At 33.7% G+C, this 23926-nt stretch overlaps 1 protein-coding gene across 1 annotated transcript in view; it reads right to left on the bottom strand.

Moving 5' to 3' along the window:
* Positions 1-19448, bottom strand: part of LOC144836876 (protein SCAI-like) — a 39007-nt gene extending 19559 nt beyond the window's left edge. The window contains exons 1-4 of the mRNA XM_078691787.1: positions 19252-19448; positions 10706-10801; positions 10237-10323; positions 3030-3128 (exon numbers count right to left, since the gene is read on the bottom strand). Coding sequence (XP_078547913.1) covers positions 3030-3128; positions 10237-10323; positions 10706-10801; positions 19252-19349 — 380 coding nt within the window. The 5' untranslated portion in view covers positions 19350-19448. The remainder of the gene's footprint in view (positions 1-3029; positions 3129-10236; positions 10324-10705; positions 10802-19251) is intronic.
* Positions 19449-23926: the final 4478 nt, after the last annotated feature.

The following is a 23926-nucleotide window of genomic DNA, read 5'->3' as shown; positions in this document are numbered from 1 at the left end:
TATGCATTGCATGCAATGGAAGGATAACCAAAGAAATATGAATTGTCAGAGTAGAAATTACCTTGATACCAATGGAAAAAATCTAATTTATTTACAATATAAACCTTGCCTTTTCCGTAATTAAATAGCTTGACTGTACTGTACTTTTTTATACTTTCTATTATAACAGTATTGTTTAAAACAAATTTGTCTTTTTACAATACTTTATACCAATGTGTTCTTTTGCAATTTTTAGGGTTGTGAGAATTTATTTAGCTTTAGGGAGCAGTCAAAACAGTTGCAAACATGGATGTACATTACAGTACAACACTAAATACATATACTCTGTGTACAATGAAATTGTCTATTATAAATTGGGTTATCATTGGGTTATTAGCTAAAAACGACTGATGTTGTCTGTAATCGAACCTCCCTCCTTATAGTATAAAATGCTTGTCTTAATTCTTTAATGATCATAATTTTGATGAAAGTATTCTTCTTGTGCACTGTGTGGTACATGTTGAAGTAAAGTACTGTACAGTATGCCTCTAAATCAGAAAAAAATAATCGTATGGCTTCTTGTTTTCTCTCAATTTATATTGGATGGAAATATTTTCTGAATTTAAAATGAAGTGATCAATCAATTAAGTGTCAATTGTATTGTACAATAGAGTAAAGTGTTCTTTTCCCTGCCATTATTTAAAGTAAAAATGCCACCGAATGATGAATATGACACACTCTACTTTATCCCAATAAAATATCATTACTGCAGAGTAGTACTACTGTACACACTCATCTCTAAATTTTCTGCAATATTAATGACAAATTCTTCAGGAATTAAAACCCCATGTTATAATATAATAATACTACTGTAACTATCAGTACACTACAAAGTATGAGTTATTTTGTTGCAGGTCAGTCTGTTTCTGCTCTGCTATAAAAATAATTTCTGAATACAGTAGTTGAAAATAGATTTTAAAAATATTTGATAATAACTGATAGTATTTCAGTTTACTCTTAAAAAATCACCAGCAATATCGCAAACACTCAAAATTCACAACACATGACCGTTGCTGGGGATCGAATAACATACTCTCTATACACCCCACATTGTTGAGTTCCTTCCTTAGTAGTACACAGAGTTGCTAGGGCGAATATAAACATGAAGATTTACCATTTCATGTCGGGGCAAAACAAATACCGGCACACGGTAATTACACATATTTTACACGCGCAACAAATGCAGGTTATGGTATATGCTTTGTAGTCAGTAACTGTACTTTACACTGCAGTAACGTTTGAATTGGCCACCAGAGCCGATTGCATTTTAAATACTGTTAACGATTTATGTCAACGACTACCCACTGATTTAAACGGTTATTTAGGAGAAAAATTGAGCAGAAATGCAGTCAATATAAAAACATATTCAGAAGCTTTAGATGTAGAAATGTACTGGGATGTCAATAATCAATGATTTGTTAACCAATCAAAATATAAGGGGCATTCCACAGTATTTTTTTGTTACGGACGGGACATTTTTGAGAATATAACTAGACATATCTTAGAAATAAAAAAGAATACAAGATTCAAAGTAGAATAAATGTATACATATATGGCCAATGTTTATTATGAAAGTCAAAAAAAGAAAAAAGACTGTACAAAAAAATGTTTATTATGAAAACTGTATGCGTCGCGGATGGGACGGCAAATGGACATGACTTTTTGATAGTAATGTTTTTTTAATGTTTAAATCTATTGCAATTTAATATCCTTAGGAGTTGAAAATTAAGATTTAAAATTAGGAATTAAATAACAATTTTAAAGCCATTACTTCAATAAACACAAGTGAGGAAAAACCCCCAATCGAAATGTCTCAGAAGTAACAATTATGAATTTTGAAATGCAAGTATGAAATTAATAAAAAATTTTAATAAAATACTTTATTATGAATAATTGGAGCTTACTTTGAAAAAAAAAGTAACTGCAGTATATTTATGGGCAAAAATGTTAACAAGATGCATGGTTTTATGAAATAAAAAGGATTTAAATGATATGTCCCGTCCTTAACAAAAATGTCCCGTCCGTAACAATATATTTTTGAATATGATATTTTCACCAAAAGTTTCAAAATATTTGTTTATAATGTATTGCATATAGTTTTAAAAAGAGAAAACAAAATATTAAATTGTGGTATCAATACTTTTAACTGAAATGTAATAAACACCATAAAACTACTATTAAAATGTCGCGGTTGGGACAATTATGAATTTTGAAATGTATATATGAAATTTAATAAACAAAATATGTGTTATAAAATGCTTGAATATGTACAATAGGGACATAGAGTAACTATATCTGGCAAAAAAATGTTTAAAAGATGCATGGTTTGTGAAATAATTAGGATTTAAATGATACGTCCCGTCCGTAACAAAAATGTCCCGTCCGTAACAATATATTTTTGAAATATGATATTTTCATCAAAATCTAAAATTTTCAAAAAATTTGTCCATAATATAATGAGATATAGTCCTCAGGAGGAGAAAATGAAATATCAAGATTTTTGCATCATTACTTTTAAAATAAATGTAAAAAAAAACGCCTAAAACGTCGCGGACGGGACATTTATGAATTTGAAATGGATGAAATTAATAAACAACAAAATTTTAATTAAATACTTGATTATGTATTATTGAGACATAAAGTAACTATATCTGTTGAAAAAACAGTAATAAGATGCATAGTTTATGAAATAAATAAGATTAAAAATGTCCCGTCCGTAACGCCAAATATGACTTTTTCATATTTAATATTCAATAACTTAAAAAATAAATATCAGAAAAATAAAAAAAATGTTATTTAATAAACTTCAACATGTCTACTTTGAGAAATGGCCAAGAGTTACATCAAAATCAGTAAATGAAATGTTTAAACCCACGGACCAAATACTGTGGAATGCCCCATAACACAAATTAAAAAAAATTTTTTAAATAAAAATCCAAACTTCTTTATAACTCAAAAGTCTCAAAATTAGTAATGATAAGTATACTGACCCTTTTTCCTTATTAACCTTTGAGTAATACGCACGAGCACGGATAGCTGAGTAAAATGAGAACGACTCCATCAGGTAATTTGTTTCGCTTGTTCGCAAACTGAAATGGAAAAAACATATACAGTAAAGATCAATAATTATGAAATAAAAAAGCAAAAAAAAACTTTTTTTTTTAAACATCAATATCAAGGACATGTCTTGGACTGCATTGGAAAAAAATTATTTTAAATATTGTATACAAACATATTTTTGGCATTAAATGTAGAAATTTCTTTTTTTCAAATCAATTGTAAAATTTGAAATTATCTATGGTTATTTATCTTCTAGACAGTTTCGTTGTTCCTTTTTTAATTATTTTCATTTTAATCTAATGGCAGTGGCGGATCCAGGTGGGGTTCGGGTGGTTCGGAGAAACCCCATTGAAATTGGAAAAAACTATTTTTTAATGATGGTCAGACTAGCTAGCTAGCACGGTAGGTATGCTACGAACCCACCTTGTATGAAACAAAAAAAAGCTGGCTTACATTCAATGATCTAGGCCTAGTCTAACTATATATGGAGTGGAGTTGTGGCTTGGTGGTTACAATGCTTGTCTACCACTCCAAGGGTCCTGAGTTCAAGTCCCGTCACATGTCAGGATTTTTTCTAAGGACCAAATTACTCCACTCCCAAAGACTTGTAATAAGACTTTGTAATATGTAGAGCATCTTGTGTATATGTTTGTCTTGTGAACCTCTGAGGGTCCCTAATGATCAGCAATAGCTGGATGGATCACCCTCATTAAATATGAGGTTGTTGGAGCTGTCAGTGTCAGAGATCATAAGCCAACTTTTACGGGACAGAAACCAGACTTCATTACAGCCTCTCTAGTAGCCGTTATCATCAGTAAAAGCGTGAAATCTGCAGTGTTGCCTAAATAAAAAATGTGTCTACGTTCATTCATTCAAGAGGAAGAGGGGGAAGCCCCACAGCTTCGTAGTATCTAAATAGGGTGTGGGTGTTTCGGGGAGGGCAATTACTGACCTCCCAAAATAAGTCATGGGGGTTAAATACAACAACCAGAAATGGTGTTGGTACCTGGATAAACCTGACAGTAGCCCTTTTCCACGAAGTGCGAAAACAATTACAAACAATTTTACAGTAGATCACCTCCTTAATAAATAGGCCAGTCCGCCATACTGCCCTCTCGTGGGATCACTCCCACGCATTACCATCATCATTTCTTTTCGTACCGTCGTGAAGAAAGCACAAAGTTTAAGAACGATAGCTTAAAGCTACAGTAACCTTTTATTACTTAGATACGTTGGTTTACGTTGCCCTTGTTTCGTTGTTACAGGGCAGAAATACCTATAAATTATAAGTTTATAATTTAAGAACTTGATCGTTGTCTCGTCTGTGTACGAGAGAGAAATATTTCTCTACATACCGGAGTTTCTCCGGCATAGAGTATAGCATACCTTTACGAGACATACAAAGGAATCAGTTAGGTGTACTAATTGTAAACAACATCTAGTTACGTTAGGTTAATGGGATACTCTGCTAGGATGTGTCCGTGTGTTTTGTTTAGATGTTGCTTTGCCACCATGCCTAAACAGGAATGCGTCCAGTGCGTTCAGCTATTAAGTGGGATCACCACATGCGGTGCATAAATTGCCGCACGTGCTGCCAGACCAAAACCATGCGACAGTTACGTACAGTGGACACCAGCAAAATTTGCATCCTTACCATGTCCCGCGGGACGTACTACTTCGGAAGATATCGCGCCCGAGAGGGCTCCAGCGGAGGTTGCGACTGAAGCCGTGCCACACAAGGAACAAGGCAGATTTCGGCATCGCTCCTGTTCCAGTTACCGGCCTATGTAATCCCAGAACCAACCGAGTTATCTCTGGCGATTTTACAAGCCATCACAACAGCGGTGAGGGCTACACCAAGGGATGAGCCCGCGGTTTTCTGAGGGCCTTCAGTGGAGGAAAGCTACACTAGTGACCGCAGTATGCTTACGCTCTCTTATGAGGAGAGAGCCGCGGAGTTGCGGGGGCCCAGTGAGGAGGGTTTACAGGCGCTGGTAAATAAGATACTTCCGGCAGTACTTGGATATCTCAGTATAGAGTACTCATTCCGTGAAACCTAAACCTACACCTTCCACAAAACGATTCTCGACATTTGGCTTGCGTACACCTCTCCGGAAGGTTATTACTTGTTCGGTTGTGCCTCTCAATCCGTAACTCGACACAATTGCATGTGATACTGGGACACGTAGGCCTGCGGCGTACGTCCTTTTTTCTGCTTTTCCGGTGCCGCAGGCGCAATTCGACAGATACATCATAGCGCCAGGCGTACTGGATGCCGCCAAAGATCGGGTCAGAGAGGACCGAGGTTTGGAAGCAGGCAAGCCAAGCTACCTTGTCCCGAAGGCCGCAAAAACGGAGGAGATGCATCTCTTGGTAGATAGAGCGGACTGTGAGAATGCTACGTGTAACATCTGTTTCAGGCTACCTGCTGTCATTTTTAGCTGATCCTGACCATCTGAGAGAACATGATGCGGAGGTCATTGCGCTATTACAGCAAATCACGGGGCTGATTGCTGATCAACATGCGTTTATTTATGTGACGACGGCCGCCTCACATCATATCAACGTCCTTCAAGGGACACCGGCACATTATCGTAGGTTCACGACATCAGAATCGTCAGAAACATTGCATCCGCAACCGCCATATACGCCAGACAACAACAGATATGCCCGGTCTGTAGAAAGGAGCAGTAGAACAAGTCAACACACGATGCATCGTCTCGAACACGAGTCGACCGTCTTCCTAACAGAAAAAAAGACAGGCGATTGGCGTCTAAACAAGCAGTTTATTCAGCCCCAGAGGTTTCAGATGGAGACATTCTCATCCATCCTACTGGGGCTAAGACGATGAGACTGGGCAGCCTCGATAGATCTGAAAGATGCATACTTTCACGTCCCTAGTGCAGAGGCTAATCCTTCTTGTTACGGAACAGGCAGGTTGCATTATAAATCGGGAAAAGTCATGCCTGGTGCCGACTCAATCCCCGCTATAATTCGGAGCACAGATAAATCTTGTGACGGGCTTGGCGTGTCTATCCCACCAATGAATAACGTCTGCAATGAGTGCAGTACGCAATCTAATCACTGCTCGTACTCCAACGGCTTACGAATGGCTCAGAGCATTAGGATGTCTGGCCAGCTTTGTCGCCTTACAGTAGTTCCGTATTGCCATCGGTGTATGAGATCAGTACAGCTTCATCTGCTGGCTTATTACCGACCGCACTTAAACTTATTACTCAAAGTGGTCCCGATGAATGACTTCATTCTGTGCAAACAGAAGCTAACGTCAGATACCATTTGGGCAGGAGGATCCAAGTGACCAAACAGGTTAAAATTCTCAACAAAAATTGCAAATAAAACATTGAACTAATGTACTGTAATCTACATTTCTTCTAATTACTTAAAATTCAAATGCTATAAAATAAAATTTGAGGATTCGATTGCAGCCATTACCAACCAACTGAACATGTCTATAGTGTACAGTAGACAACCTTAGTTTTGCTAGTCTAATTTATAACCAAAAAAATGCTTACAGTAGTAACAATTTTGTTTTGTGACTTCACTTTAGATTGAATTACATTATATAATGCAGTTTGCACATTAGCATTCACTGAATCTGACTGCATAATTAATGGTAAATAATCAACTACAAAATGCAAAGTTACTGTACAGTACAGGAACAAATAACTTTACAGTAATGTCATTTCATGTCAATGTTTGACTTTTAAACAACAAATTCTAATGAACATTGTTCCAAGACACTATTGTATTAGTAACTTATTGATTTATTAATGGTAAGACAAATGAAACCAACATGTTGTGGTGAGAAATATTTATTATTAAAATTAAAAGGTAGAGTATAAAAATTATGATCTGAGAATACCAAGAAAATAATAATGCATGCCATATTTGGTATAATACTACAGTACTGTATAATTAGTAAACAAATAGGCAATATTTATATTTTATAAAGTCAGTGTTATATAGATTGGTAAGTATAATATATTTAAAAAGCTTGGTTACTGTTGTTTAATATAGTAGTGGATATTCAAGTGGTTTTTGACATAAATTCAACTTAAAAGCAAGCATGAATGGTGAATACTATACTAGCAAGAAGATGATTACAGTAGAGACTGGATAGTGAGAAAACCTGGCAATCAATTAAATCCCCAGGGACACATTAGCATTCATAATTATTCATGTACTTTCATGCATATTCAATTCACACCTTTGCATTCTGTGTAAATCTGATAGTGATGCAGCAGACACATGAAAATAGATTTCTTTGCATTGCATAAATCAGTGAATAAAGAGTTACTGTACTGAATTGGAAATTTATATTTTTATACTAATATAAAAACTGGAATTTTAATGTGACTGATTATTAAAATAGCTTACAGTACTGTACATTTTAAATATTATATGCAAAAAAATATGTACGGTCAAGTAGTTTCAAGTAGATAATTTAGCATAAATGATCAGTCTGAGGAGATGGTGCTTGTTCAACTGCAATTATGTAAATGAACAGTAGCTCTGTATTCTCAATATTCTCAGAGAGAGCTTATCAATATTTAGTATTAACAATTTTAAAAGTTTGGATGAATTCATCTCTTTTCTTTCTATAAATGTAGGTGATTAGTTCAATGCTTTCAGCCTTTCTTCATACGACTGGCCTCTCAATTCGGTGACAACACTTGTTAGCTCTCTGCTGAACATTTTCCAAACGATTTAATTTAATTTTTATCCTTCCTGATATAGGAGATCCATGCATCTCCATATTCCATCTTGGATCAAATTAAATTCAGCTAAGGCTGTGATGACGATATTGAAATAAATAAAATGAAAAAAAAAAAATCATTTTAGATGTATGGCTGGAGAAATTTAATTTATGATCAATTATTATCCTCTGTTTCTTCTGTAACACACTCAAAATTTGTTTTAGATACCTTCTCCTAACATAATTAAACTGCATATTCTCAGATCAAAAAATATAAAGCAAAAATCAACTCAATCTTGAGCTACTTTACAAAAGTGCTTGATGATTGTTTTCTTGAAAAAAAAAACGCAATATACTGTAGCCTTGTTTTAAAGAAAGCTTGAAGATGTATTGTCCCCTGAAAAAATATTTATTGAACATTTTTTTTGTTGAAAATGCCATTTTAATGTCACATTATAGTTATCCACTTTGACCAAAAATTAGATGAAAATAAATGTATTCACCTGAAAAAACTGTTATTTATTAAAGCAAAACATAGTCAATTTGGCTGCCATTGCCAGTCAATGGATTTTGGATGAATTAAACCATATTTTTTTCATTTTATAAAAAACATTATTTTTTCCCCTTTTTTCTATGGAAGTGATTAACTTTATTAAAACTACAAAATAACCTACTCAAGTCTGATTTAATTAATCTTCATTTTTCATGTTTTTGGGGGACAATACTGTACATCTTTAAATTGAACTCCAAGACTCAAAAAACATGTCTGACCACCTACAGTATGTCACCATATCTAGATTACAATACATATTCAATTTTTCTTTTACTAAAAAAAAAATGCTGTGTATTCGAAAACTAACCTGCAGTGTGCGCCATCTATAATTCTTCTACCACATGATATAGCCGAATTACTGGCGCCATATTTTTCAAAGTAAGGTGTGTTACAAAACAAACAAAAAATGAATTCAAGAATGAACTGGTCTATTTCACTGGGCTCAGTCAGGCTCATTAAATAAAAGCTATCCAAGTTTCAACAAATTTCATTCGGATTTATGCATTATCCTTGGCCACACTGTCTAGACCAGTGTTCCACATTTTTATATTTTGTGGCTTAAAATCTAGTTCTCTGTACCAAGCCGTGGCCCAACTACCCAGCTGGATCAACATAGTGAAGGTAATAATAAAAGAATCAGCCACCTCAGACCCACAATGGTTGTGGGGCTGAGGTAAGACACTTTTAGGATGGACCTCTACAGTAGGTATGAAAAAAGTATTGTAACTTTGTTTTTAGAAAGGTAAAAATGTATTCACTGAAAAAATGAATCGCAGCACGAGACATGTCACTGTCTCACATCACAGTTCACACATGATTTTACATTATAGTCATACAGTAACTTTAGCCCACATTTAAAATAAAATAGTCCGCCACCTCAGCCACACAACAGTTGGGTATGAGGTAAGACAATTTTAGGATGAACATCTAGGTTCCTTGAAATGTCATTGAACTTTGTTTCGGGGGGTAAAAATTGTAAAGTAGCCGTTTTATTTTTCGCCAATCTGGAAACGTTTTCTCCCATGGCGACTTGGCGATCGGTCAGTGTGAGCCCAGCTGTATTTATTAAAATAATTAACACTCAACTTCTGCTTAAGCTGCAAGACGTACTGTGAAAAAAGGGCAAAAAAAAGCAAAAAAAAAACACATATTATCGCGCTCGGCTTCATCATCGGCCGTTTTCACACAACGTTGTTTACGAATAGAAAACATCACTAGACTACCGCTCTGTATGTAATGGACCACATGTATTTCTCTCTCGACTAAACTCCCTAGTCTTGGCAAGCACATATATTATCTGATCTCGTTTTCGGTACGTTATCACGAAATAGTGCGTTGTTAAAATATGTTGTTCACACATGCTGTTCTGCCGCATATATGGATGGGAGATGGGGAATTTAACTATGTGAAGAGGGAAGACAAAAAGAAAACCACATATCTTCACGCTCGACAACGTTGTTTACAAAATAGAAATACCCTCGATTGCCGCTCAAGCTTGAAAACATACAGTACAGTAGCCTAATACTGTGTATAATATCATGTGTATTTCACTCTCAACCAATATCGTGCGTTTCTACAACTTTAATTTCTCAAGCCACCCCACGGTCCTTCAGAAATTTGCGTAATGTCTATGTAGACTAATGAATCCTACTGTAGTTTTTTTTATTGTTGGCATGTTGTTATATTATCACACAAACTAGGGTATTGCTAAACATCGTAAACCTCGCACAAACCCCAAAAAAACCTGGGCAAAGCTCCTTCAAACTACTTAATATTATATTAGATCACAATTAGAACTATAAAAGGTTTGCGCAGTTTTTAACTACTGTACAGTATGCAGTCTCAACAGAAAATTGTGCAAACTTACTAATAATGGTAGTAAAGCTGTCCAATTTTGGATGCCACTTCTCCAATTTGCCATCGCTTTAATCCATAATGGGTATCCAGGGTAATCCTAAACGAGAAAAAAGGAGGGTTCCTAATATTTACTGTACATTCTTTTTATTAAAACTCTGTACAGTATAAGTTACAGTATCAGTACAGTTACAGTAAACTGAGTGTAATAAAAACTATCTGCATGGACTAAATAAATGTATGCATAAAATTCATTAATCATAATCTATTTTCTTGTTTTTACACTATACAGTCATCTGGATTGATAGAAAACTTTACACTAGACTCATGATCAATCGTGTCAATAGAAATATTAAATACAGTAACATGCACAGGTTGACTGTAACAAGCCAGGCCTAAAACAAATTTTTTTGGCCATTTGCGGAAAACAAACTGTGCCACACATTGTCAATAGAAATAACTTTTCCATAATCAATACAAACCTATGTTGTTGTTGAAACTTCCACAATTTAGTGTACACATCAAATGTTCTGCAAAAGTATGACTGCCATTGTTTGTGCCCATACTGTGGAAGATCTCTGAAACAATTTAAAACAATGGAAATGATTACATTTTTAACACATCGGCTGTGTATGTTTGACTGCATTTGTTTAATGCTAACTTTTTTAGATTGTAGGGATAGCAATCAAATTCGCATATTTTTCTGAGGACTCTTGAAAGATTCTGCCCTCAGACCTTTTAAAAGGTATTTGAACTATCATTTTGATATTTCTAATTACTAAAAAGCAAATTGTTGTTTGTTGGTCCCGAGTTCCAAACTATCGATGACAATGTTTTTCTTTCTGTACCTTTATTTTCCTTATTGACCATCCCTTTTTTTTTTTGTTAAGTATGGAAAATATCTTACCAGACTAGCTAGACGAAGAACTAGTGATATTCTCGGTCTGGTGTTTTGTATGGCGAGCGCCGCTAGATACGCTGTTTAATATTGGTTGCATTTGAAATCACGTTTTATTTTGGTCACGCTAAATGTTATTATGAATATGTTTATAATATATACATTTTTCATTTTACAGGTTTCAATGAAGTACTGTATGTACTTTTTGAAAATCATTAATAAAAAGTTTCTTGTTTTGCAATTCTAAAAAGATTACCACTGATTTTAAATTAGTTACCAGAGCCTGCCTATTACGTATTTTTAAACCACAATTACGAATCTTTCTATGATGTCAACAAGTGAATACCACCAGCTCATATTGCTTTATATTACATAGCCTATGTAAATACGTGAACGTGATTGGTTGAAACTGCGTCACATGACTATCGCTGCGAGGATCGTAAATCGTATATATCCTCGAGAACGATGATATTGACTGAGTAATTTTCGCGTAATTATCGTGTCCCCTGTCATTAAACATATACATTCTCGAGTTCGATGATATTGACTGTGTAATTTTCGTGTGGCAACACTCGCGTTTGCCGATAAATAAACAAAAGTCATCTACTGGATTTGAACTCGGGTGGAATTGTCACTCCATCGCAAGACAACGCTTCCACCGTTGCGCCACGCAGCTTGCTTGAAGAAATTATTCATCTAAACTATTTAAACTATGCATACATAGCGCCCTCATTTGTTATTAGTCCTCCCTAAATGTGATGAAACACCGTTTGTGATTGGTCAATACTCACGGTAGTAACCTAGTAACTAGTACGCGCTGAACATCCGGTGATTCGGCTAGCTCCTCGTCGAAGAGAAGACGATGAATTGTTTATTCGGCCTACCTGATTATAATATTATTATTAATAGGCTTATTGATGGAAATTCTTCTGTTAATTTAAACGACCTAGGCCTAAGTGAATATTTTATTGCCAAGGAATCATTAATTAGTAATTATCTGTATATTATTCTTCGCAAGGTAAGGTGTCTAGGCAGGAGGCTTGTTTACATACAATACAAATACTATAGAATAGGAGGCCTAGCCTAGCTTCACCAGCAGACTTGTTCTTGGCTATATAATATAACAGATATTGCCTTTTATATCGGTTAAATATAAGATTTGACATCCCCTTGGGAATGATATTATGTTCTCGGGGAATATATATTTCCCTCAGCTGGCGCTTCGGGAAATATATATTCCCTCGAACATAATATCATTCCCTCGGGGATGTCAAATCTTATATTTAACCTCTAAGCAGTCAATATCTGTATAATAGTAGTTTTAGGATAATAATATGAATATAAATGAAAATACAGTTGAACTTCCGTGAGTGGCCACCTCCCGTATGCGGCCACCTCCCTTATTAATGGCTGCACTTTCAAAAGCCTGTTTGTTCTTCCTACAGTATCTAATTAGTGCATTTTGTACCTCCCGTAAGCAGCTGCGGCCACATTTTTTTACTTTAACAATATTTTTAAAACATTTTTGTATGGTAAATTACCACTGGTAAGCGAAAATTTCGTATTGACGTTTGACTATAAAAATACAATTTTGATACTTATTGTGCTTTATTATTACTGTAGCTTTATTTTCGAAGCTTGTGTGGAAAATCTTTTGTTTGATTTATTAGGTGTTTGATTGAATCATTTAATTATATTTAATCATTCTTGCAAATCCATTACTTGAAAGTAAACAACTACTGTAGATAATACTAGGCTTACTGTACACCTGACGTTTTTAATAGGCCTGGTTGTTGTTTTGGTTTCAGGCTTTTTTTAAAAACTTTTAACGACAAGGTTCAGACCCTGCATCACATCACGTCAAAATAACGATGCAAGTTCGGAATTAAATTTAAATTTTCACATTTTTAACTGTTTCAAATTAAAGACAAAAAAAATTTATCGCAATAAGTACAAATAACGCAATATTTTTACATAAAATGTAGTGTGACCTAAAATTAGGTCAAAAACGTACGTCTTGTGTCTTTAATAATAAGCAAATAAAAAATATCCACAATCTAGATCCTAACAACATTTTATCGCGACCAAAATTAACGTGACCACCAATATCATTGTAAAAAAGATTGAGTGACTATGGCAGGGTTTCCCCTTCTTGGGCTGGTGAGGAGCTAGAGCGTGCGACCACGAGTAATGCACTTGTCAATTGTATGACCCACTAAATGACGACCGGGAGAGATGCGTCATTTGTTCGATGTGCATCATACAGTACCTTATAAATACCATGACGCAAATGTGATTTACCTTTAGGTGACCATGATGCACCCATTTTGACGCACTGTGAGTGACCATGTGGTTTATGAATGATCCATTATTCATTGATTTGACTACCATCTAGGCTAGGCCGATTCAGGGACGATTTGACCCGGGGCTATTCGGCCAACTTTTTGTGGGGCCGAAACATCCCACTTTGTGGGCTGAAACGTCTCACTTTAGACCAAATTCATATTCATTTTTTTTGGTATAAATTTTAAAGGTGTTAAACAATCCGTATTTTATTGATATTGACAAAGTTGATATAATATATATAATAAATTACTAAAAAAACGTAATTTTATATTCAATTTATTACTTCGAAAACCTTGTTTATTTTGTGCATTCGCCAAGCGGCCAACAGAGGGCGTAACTGGTTTACATTGTTCCCGTGACTAAAAAATGATCATTTTCGACAATGTTTTCAAAATGTTTGCTTTATTGCATCTTTATCCCTAGTAGTGCTACCCCATAGTCTCTCTGAAAATAAAGTTTCGGGAAAAAAGCTTATTTTATGCTTATAAATGCATATCAAAGCCGATAAACGTAAGTGTGCCGAATCGTCTCAGGGCCGAATCGTCCCGCTACCGGCTAGGCTTAGATTTTTTATGCACCCCTGAGTCAGTAATTATTCCCAGTGGTCGTATAGCCTAGTGGTAGTGCGACCTCCCTAGCGACTACATGGCGGAGCTTCCACTTTTTTTATGCCTAGAGTAGGCACCTGCAAGTTACGAGGCCACGCCCACTTTTTATGTCGGCGAAAATGTGTGACTAAATTGCGGACCGGTCCACGACCGCCAGCTGTAATTAATTCATAAAAATACGACGGGATTGGTCATGGGCTAAGATTTTGACCTCAAAATGTCACGCGGAAGTTATTGTACAGCTGAGTTATTTTCAAAAATTTTTGTGACCACGTTTATCGAGTGTTGCAGATTGTTAAACATTACCGTTCACAAAATACGCCTAATATTTTGATATTGGTATTAGTATTAAGCATTTTATAATCTTTCATTATACTATAAGTTTGAGAAATTTGGTGTACGTAAAGCTGCACTTTGGGCACCCCCCGTAATCGCCTATTTGTCCTAGTTTTGCATTCGGTCTAGGCTAGTGCTAGAGAATAGGATTTTGGCTGTGCGAGGCTCGTCGCCGTGGGCGATGAACTCGTCGATTGTAAAAATTTAAATACAGTACAGTATATCTAACAAGTATTTTATTGCAAATATATTATAAATAATAGGAATAATATATAATAATTTAATATTGATATTTTATTGATCATTGCTTACTTTCACTCACACTTTATATTTATTATAATTATTAATAAGGCCTATTTTTGTAGTGGGAATAGAAACAAATTCAGGAACCTTGACAACCTTGGGTGGTCGTTTTGTAGTCAGAGGCCGTGTGATAGTTACTATTACTAGGCTGGTGATGGTAGATTAGTTTAAACTAATTGTTGTACTATATTTGCATTATTAATACTTTTATTATATTTAATTTAATTGTATTGTAGGTTATTCTTTGCCTTAAATCAAGGATTAACAAAATATATCTTCAGTTATTTTTGGTAAATAGTTTTTTTCTTTTAAATAATTCTATATAATCATGCATATTAAAATATTATTTAGTATTAAGTAATATTATTTGATGAACATAACAGCTGAGAAAACAACATGGCATAACTGGTGATATCTCAGAATACTTTAGAATCTTATCTAAATGTAACAAAAGTTTGATTGTCTTGCTGTGGGTATTGGAAGGTATTTGTTTACCTTTTGGAGGTAAGTTTCATTAATACTTTGCTTATTTACAGATGTTTCCACCGAGATGAAACAAGCTTGATCGCCTCGCTACCAACGCCTTCTTCAAGAAGATCACCAAATGACTGGACGTCAACGCCACTGCACTGAATCAGCGTCGTCTACCACAGTTTACAACTCATTGTTTTATATAATGTTTTGCAAATATTTTTTATTTGCTCAAAGGGGCACATGCAAATGTGCAACCTACCCTCGCTGTGATCATCAACCTTGTCATAGCGAGGCTTGCGTGCTTCCTTGTATTGTTAGCCAGACCAATGATGATCAATAAAAAAGTAAAATATATACAAACACACTTAGTGAAGAAAGTATTTGCCAAACAACAAATTGAAAAAAATAGGGAAACTATTTCATATTTTTCGATAATTATTGTTTAAAGTATTATTTGTTATTGTATATAAACAATCAATATAATATGACTATGACTATGAGTGCAATTGGCACAGGCAACTTATTTATATTTACAATGCTAATGTTTTAAATATCTATTTTTTATCACCGAAAAAGTAATCAGAAATCACATTTTACAATAAAACTGTATTTTATTCAGAAATAGCTGAGTACTAGATTGTTTTAATTGAATAAATGTACAATATTTATATTATGATTGAATAAAAGTGGGAAGACCCCACTAAAGAGAAAAAAAGAGTGAGTAATACTGTAATGTTGTTCAGTGAAAAAATGCTCTAACAATATGCTAGTTATCGGGGTTTCAGAAACATAATAAAACCACAACTCTTCCCCCTTCACCACCTCCACCCAGGCCTCCCCCGCCCTTCTATAAATGCTTGCGATTCTTCATATACACCTAAAAAATTAAATACAAAATTAATACTGTATAGTTATATTGTAAATAAATTGATTACCGATTACAAATGTCTCCCCCTCCAAAACCCCCCTCCGAACCCACCCACCATTTCTCCACCCTGCCTCATAGGGTCTGCGGAGATGTCCAAGATGTTGAGCATTATGAAAAATAAGTAATTATTTAATTTTGGAGGTTAGCACACATAAGCATGCAATTTGCCACAAATATTTGGTATATAACACTAAAATGCCTATACCAAATTTTTGATATGTACAAAAAAAATCATAAAAAATCGAATTTTTTTTTTTTTTTACAAATGCATTACATATTTTTCTGAATTTTTTGATGTATGGGTCAATGAATTTGGTTACGTTTGAATTTTCTTGTCAGGTGACAATACAATTGTTCTGTTATGTATTAAACCTACAGTACAAACTACAAGGAACAATACAAAACATCAAAAACTAGCAATGCATGTACTTTTTATAAGGCATGTTATTATTAGGTACTGTGTTAGGGAATGCCAAGATTTTGTAACAATATTACTATATTAACTAAAGATATTTTAAATAAAACAAATTTTATAGACAAATTTAATTAAGAACCATCTACTAACTGGATAAAGCCATTTAGGAAAAATAATAAACAAGTTGATCATAACGAGTGGTTTTCAAAGGCCTAATGCAAAACAACGTTAACGGAATATACTATGTATAAAGGAACTCCAAACTTTTAACAATATTTGTTAGGTAAAACTAATTTTACGAGTATGAATTTAAAATTTAAAGCAAGATCAAACTCTCTAGATCTTGAGGGTCGTAGACAATCCTGGTCAAATCATAACACAGGATTATGTAAGATGTGTATTACTAACGAAAAAGAAACAGTAAACCATATTTTATTTAAATGTCCTTCATTAAACTCTGTTAGAAATGATGTATACTTGGATCCTAAGAACAACCTCATAGACAATAATTTAAGTATGTACTGGGATAATTTTAATTGTGGATCTAAGGAATTAAAACACCACTTTATGCTAGACAATTTATTCACTGAAAATGAAACATTAGGAGAAATCTTTGATTTTTATTGTAAACAATATTTCATGAAAGCATGGGTTACTAGATCTACAATTTTATCAGCATTACCCCTCTCAACTAATTATTAATTATAGTAAACAAGCTACAGACATCTCTATGAGGATGTATACTGTAAGTTTTATTTATATAGGCCTATTCTGCTGTATTTTTGTTGTTCTGTTTTTATTTTTGTAGTTATATATATTGTACAATTTACGTATTATGTATTTTCATACAGATCTAATTAATTAATTTGTTCACATTTTTTTTGATGTTATGTATTAGTATTTAGAACTTTGTGGCTTATGTTATTTGTAATTTTGTCTGTAAATTGGATGCACCATTAACTGATAAATGTGTGACACTGATATAAAGGTGATTCCTATGAATAAATAAATAAATAAATAAAAACTATATAAGTAGGTATACTTACTTATTATATATAAAAACTAAACTAAACACTACAGTATAATCAAAATTAAAGCATATTAATTAAATACTAGGCCTATGTTTTCCTATCTGGATTTAAACACTTTAAATGTTAGTACAATCGGATTCGAAATTAGAAAATCTTAAATACTACAATACAATCGGAATTAAAACATGTTACTACAGTACAATTGGAATTAAAACATCCTAAATACTACAGTACAATCGATATTAAAATATCCTAAATACTACATTACAATCGGTTAAATTACCTACACTCTATAATGTTGTAAAATATGTAAAAGAATGTTGGCAAATGCATTCTAATCGGCCCAATCCTATCGGATCAACATAAATAAAACGAAAGAAATAAGGATTGATTTTCGAAAACATAATTGCTCTGACAGTATACATTAATTAAAGTAAAGGAAGTAGAGATTGTTAACAATATAAGTATCTGGCAGTAGTGTTTGACTAAAGCTTAAATGGGTGGACATGTTGATCGTAGTTAAAAAGTTAATAACAAGGCTGTACTGCTTAAGGAAACTCGGTTCTTTGGGGTAAAGCAGGATATTTGTACTATAGAATGTTTATGTTTTACTAATCAGTGATGTTCTATTTGGGCATATTGTATATTGGGCTAGGAATATCAGTAAGGGAGATAAAGACCGAATTGAGAAGGTGCTGAGTAAAGCGGGGAAAGTAATTGGTTTGTCTATGCAAATGCTTGACTAGTTCTGACAGCGAACGGCTTGCCGATGTATTCCATGCTATATTGGAAGACACCAATCATCCTCTTCATGGCGACATTATCAGCTCCGGTTTGCATTCGCTATTATAACGTTTTGATGCAACGTTGTTCAATTAGAACATGTATTTCTACACAGAAACGTTTAAAAACGTGTTTAAAACGTTTTAGAAAAACCAAACCTAAAAACACGCAATGTCAAACGCTGTGTTTTCTGGGAACAAAATGGTACAGATTTATTGACAAAATTATAATGTTTATTTGTTTTACTGATTACCAATAATCAGTATGTGATAGATCTTATTAAATGTACTACTGTCATCTTTATTAAATGTACTAATGTTAGGTAAATTATATTTTTTATTTGTAACTGGAATAAAAACTTTCTTTATATATTTTCTGTATCTATAAATCCGTAAAAATTATTCAATATCCACCTTAGGGAATCCACCTAATATATTAGGGAAGGATACCTAAAAATTATATAGAAATAAAGAGCCATAATATACTGTATTAACTTGAAAACTTGAATTTAATTCTACAGCATGCAGGGCGTAGTTGTTTTCTCTTTGTTGCTGAAACATAATGCACTAAACAAAAGAACAAAAGCAGCAGTATTTTAACACATTAACACACTCAATTAATAAATAGGACACCCCTATTTTCCCATCTTTTTATAATGGTATAGTCCATACAAGTCGAGGTGGCCGAAAACGGCACCTGATCCATCATTGCGTATTAGTTTAGGACTAAATTTTACGCGACTTTTCGATAGGGCGAGTTGACTAACATCCGGCCAAGGCCTATCCTAGCTATCAATCTAGGCTAGCATCGCGGCCTATTGTTATTAGGCCTAGGGTAGGGGGTGCGGTACTCGGACTATAGATAGGGCCTAGCTAGCCTCTAGGCCTACCACGGCAAGAATCTTACCTTAATCCATTAAACAATTGTTTAGACTTTTCAAGCAAATAACTAAATTCCTGTACAACTTTGCGTTCTTCTTCGGTAATTCCATTGTCTCCTTCCATGTTACAAAACACACTTTTTATCAGGCAATCATTACACAAAACAAGGCAACTATGTTAAACAGATCCAAACAGGTGTCATCAAACACAATCCTTTCTCTGCTGTTGCAATGGGAAGCTAACGCGCTCGCTCAAAGATGGCTAGAGATAGATAGAGGGGTATGGAACGCCAGTAATCTCTTCTCATTCGATGACGTCATGCTCTTATACTATTTCATTATGCTCTTATACTGCACACAATGCTCTTATGCTCATATGTAATGCTCTTATACTCTTCGTCATTATGCGACGTATCATGCGCTTATGAGGTGTGCTCTTCTTATACTCGTTCGTCATTATGCGACGTATCATGCTCTTATGAGGTATGCTAGTATACTCTTTCGTCATTATGCGACGTATCATGCTCTTATGAGGTAACTGAAAATGCAACACAGATTCCCCACGCACGCGGCGCACTACTTAGAATGTAAAATAATAGACAGCTGTACAAATAAGTCTATAAAAGTTACAATCCCCTAGCCTAGGCCTAGTGTATAGGGTTTTACAAAGGTCCAACCTTAAAAAAACTAACTAGCCTAGCTAGCAAGAAGGTAGGCGTGACTTTTTATTGCTGAAACTTGTGAAAATAATTAATTCAAACGTGTACAACTTTCCTAGACTTATTTGTACAGCCGTCAATTATTTTACATTTGAAGTAGTGCGCCACTTGCGTTGCATTTTTAGTTACCACCTCATAAGAGCATAATACGTCGCATAATTGGATACCACATAATTGACATAAGAGTATGGAAAGTCACATAGAGCATGACGAAAGAGTATAAGAGCATGGAAAGTCACATAAGAGTGAATAAAAGAATAAATAAAAGATTAAGAATGAGTATAAGAGCATTAAGAATGAGTATAAGAGCATTAGCAATGAGCATAAGAGCATGCTGTGCAGTCATAAGAGCATGTTACGTCATCGAATGAGAAGAGATTACTGGCGTTCCATAGAGGGGACCGTCGGCGGCCTAGGTAGTCTTCTTTTTTCGCGATGCGTTTTTATAAAGCAGGCCCTCAGTGTCAGTAGAAGTTTTTGCTTGAAAAAAAATAGATGGCTCTCTCTCCCCACCCACAGAGCCATATATATAAAGAGTTACGACATTGAAAATTAGAAGCCATTTTTGTGTCAAAGAATTCGCACGCTGAGGGCGCGCGCGTCTCTTTTGTATCAGAGCCATATTATATATTGAGAGAGTTACGACTTCGAATGGATTAGAAGCCATGTTTGTGTCCAACTATTCCTATGTAGCGTATGGAGTTGAGTCTTTTGTTTTGAAAATGTATAACGTTCAAAAGGCTTTAATTATCGAATTTAATATCAAAACAATCAATTTGATTAAAGGTTTTTGTTAAAATAATAAAAAAATTATAAAGTTACTGCGAACATGATTTAAAACAACAAAAATAGCAATTTCGGAACGGCTCTGGTTGTGCGCTCCATGCACGCTCTACGCGTGCGCGTTTAGTTTGTACAGCGATTCTCTATAGTAATGCATTGTTTTTACATTTTGTTGTTTAAAATCATGTTCGCAGTAACTTTATGATTTCGTTATTATCTTACCAAAAACCTTTAAACAAATTGATTGTTTTGATATTAAATTCGATTTTTAAAGCCTTGTGAATGTTATACAATTTTTAAGCAAATGACTCGACTCCATACGCTACATAGGCATAGTTGGACACAAACATGGCCGGCGTGCACACCACGTGACTTTCTAAAATCTGTGAACGCAATGCCGTAACTCTCTCTATATATGGCTCTGTTTTGTATAGCGTTTTCCTATAGTTCATGCATTATTTTTAGATTTTTTTGTCTATGAAATAACGCTTATATTCCGTTTTTATTTTAGTAATTAATTTTATTAATGGTATTAATTTGGTAACATATATATATTGTGTCTATAATAACAAAAGAATAAATGCTAGGGCCTACATGCAAGTCAGGATACATCAAAGCATGAACCAATACAAAAAACACACAAATTCACCCCTCTTTTTATACAGTATATGTCTCTCTGTGTGTTTTTGACACAAACTTTCAGAGACTCGTTCATCATTTCATTTGTAATAATTTGCCTTTATTATTTTAATATTGTTCATACTCTATTCAATATATTAACAAATATATCCACGACACTTTATTATTTTATTTAGTCATCAAAGCATGCATTATGAATTGAAAATATTACATAATTGTTATTGATAGGACGTAGTTATGGGATGTTTCGTTCCAAAATCAATCAATCGAACTTTATAATGTACTAGCGCACGCGCGCGCAATATTCTTTGCTGCAATTACTTCTGTACGCTGTGCACATCGATATTTCACCGTAAAATGTGCAATTACATTTTTTTAAATATAAGAAAAAGTTTAAAGTATTTTCTTGCTTCTATACTTTACATGCATTAACGGAGACAAGTTTGACACAAATTGATCTGCATATCACGTGACTATAATCCAATGTCGTAACTCTTTATATATAAATGGCTCTGCTCACCCAATGTGTCACATACACTCTACTGTAGGCCTATATCCATCATCACAGAAATTAACCTTGTTATACTGTAAAAATCAAGCTAGAAATTCATCACCGAAGATGAGTATTAGAGTTCAGTTTGAAACTATTTTGGAGACTTACTATAGAATTAACTATTACTATAGAATTAATTCCATATGACCCTCATTCCAAAACCGAGCAAAAACACAATAGTACCAGAGTACGAACCCCATATCAGTATACTGTATAAGATAAATCACAACAAGGCGAACATGAAATTGTTTTCTTTGATGCTTAAATTACACATACAATACAAACAAATATAATAAATAAATATCAATACAATAATAGGCCTATAAAGACTAAAATAACATGATGTAAAAAAATGTATTTACCTGAAAAAAAAACTAATTTAAAGCAAAACACGGCCAATTGGCAGCCAGTCAGTGGGTTTTTGGTTGAATTTAACCATTTATTTTGTCAATTTATAGGTGAAAACATTCAAAGTCTGATTTAATTAATCTTTATTTTTCATGTTTTTGGGGGACAATACATCTTTAAAGGACGGATTCTACCTGAATTATTAACTACATATTTATTATTTAACGTGTGTGAGCTATCCTCCATTATTTTCTTAACTTGGCTAATAACATCACGCCTGTATATTACATCAATGACATTGATATTTCTAGCTATTATTTTATTTGCAGTTTTCATTATACGGTCAAGTTTCTTTCTTATTTTGTTGTTGTCGCAGAACACGGACAGTGCATATTCTAGTTTAATTTTTTTTTCTTTTGATATTTGAAATGTAATTCTTACATTATTACACAACATCCATTAAATACTAAAAACACAGTTTTGTTAACATAGTAAAACAAACTACTTAGTCCATACCACTTTCTATAAAATTCGTATTGGTTTTCCCAGAAAAATGGCAAATTGTTCCAAACTTCTATAATATACTTTAACTTCCCGTTGTAACTCAGTTACGTTTGGGTTTATTACACATTTTTGCTTTGTATATATATAAAATTTAATAACGATTAAAATAACATTTTCTAATATAAGTCAGGCTATTGTACCAGACACAATTAAAAGTTACAACACTAAGAATAACACTTATTATATTTATATATTATATGTGTATATTAACAATTTATACTTAAATTTAATGTGTATAAAATATAATACCATAAGAAAATTATAATTATGTTCATGTAAAAAGAAAGTGTGTGAAATGCTATGAACATGTTTAAAGTATAACATATTGGTAATCGGTATTAATTAAAAATTATAATTATTTTGTTATGGATATTTGAGTTGAAATACTTGTATATAGCTATGAAAATATAATTTTGTTTTATAATTATAATTATTATTATATCTTAATGTATGTATAAGAAAAACTTACATCTGTATTAATAGAGAAATAAATATTAATGAAAATTGTGCATATTACAAATCGTAATAGATAGGTTACGATAAGTGTTATAATTACTAAAAATTACTAAAACAGTTTAATGCACTGGAAATGTTAGATAATTAGGCCTAACTATTTAAACAAAATAATTTAAATTGATCAAAAAAAGTACACAAAAGTAATTCCCAGGGTTCTAATTTTGGTTACAGAAACCATCGTGTTTATTTATTCGTTTGTGTAAACGAAAATGTATTATAGTTAACGCTGAAATTACTGTGTATTCGATAAGCAAGAGTTATTATTACTAGATGGTACGCGAGCGAAGCGATTGTACCATTTAGTAATAATAACTCTTGCAAAGGTATACAAGCTAGCTGAAGGAAATTCATCTTGAAAAAAATCAAACAAACTTGACCTTTTGTCTTTCAGTGTCGTCTATTTTTTATGATGAGGCTTAAAAAATATGTTATCGAATTTACGGCTGTTGCCATAAAAGGTACACATTATTACTTATTAAGCCTAAGGAAGGATGACTTTGTACTGAAAAGTTGACCTCAAATCAAGAAGTCTTTTACTATTAATCTTGCTTGAAACAGGTTTCAGCAGATTACAGACCC

This window comes from Antedon bifida, chromosome 3, assembly GCF_963402885.1.
Source record: "Antedon bifida chromosome 3, ecAntBifi1.1, whole genome shotgun sequence".
Classification (NCBI taxonomy): domain Eukaryota; kingdom Metazoa; phylum Echinodermata; class Crinoidea; order Comatulida; family Antedonidae; genus Antedon; species Antedon bifida.
Note: the sequence above shows the minus strand (reverse complement) of the source record. Positions and strands in the feature narration are given on the sequence as shown.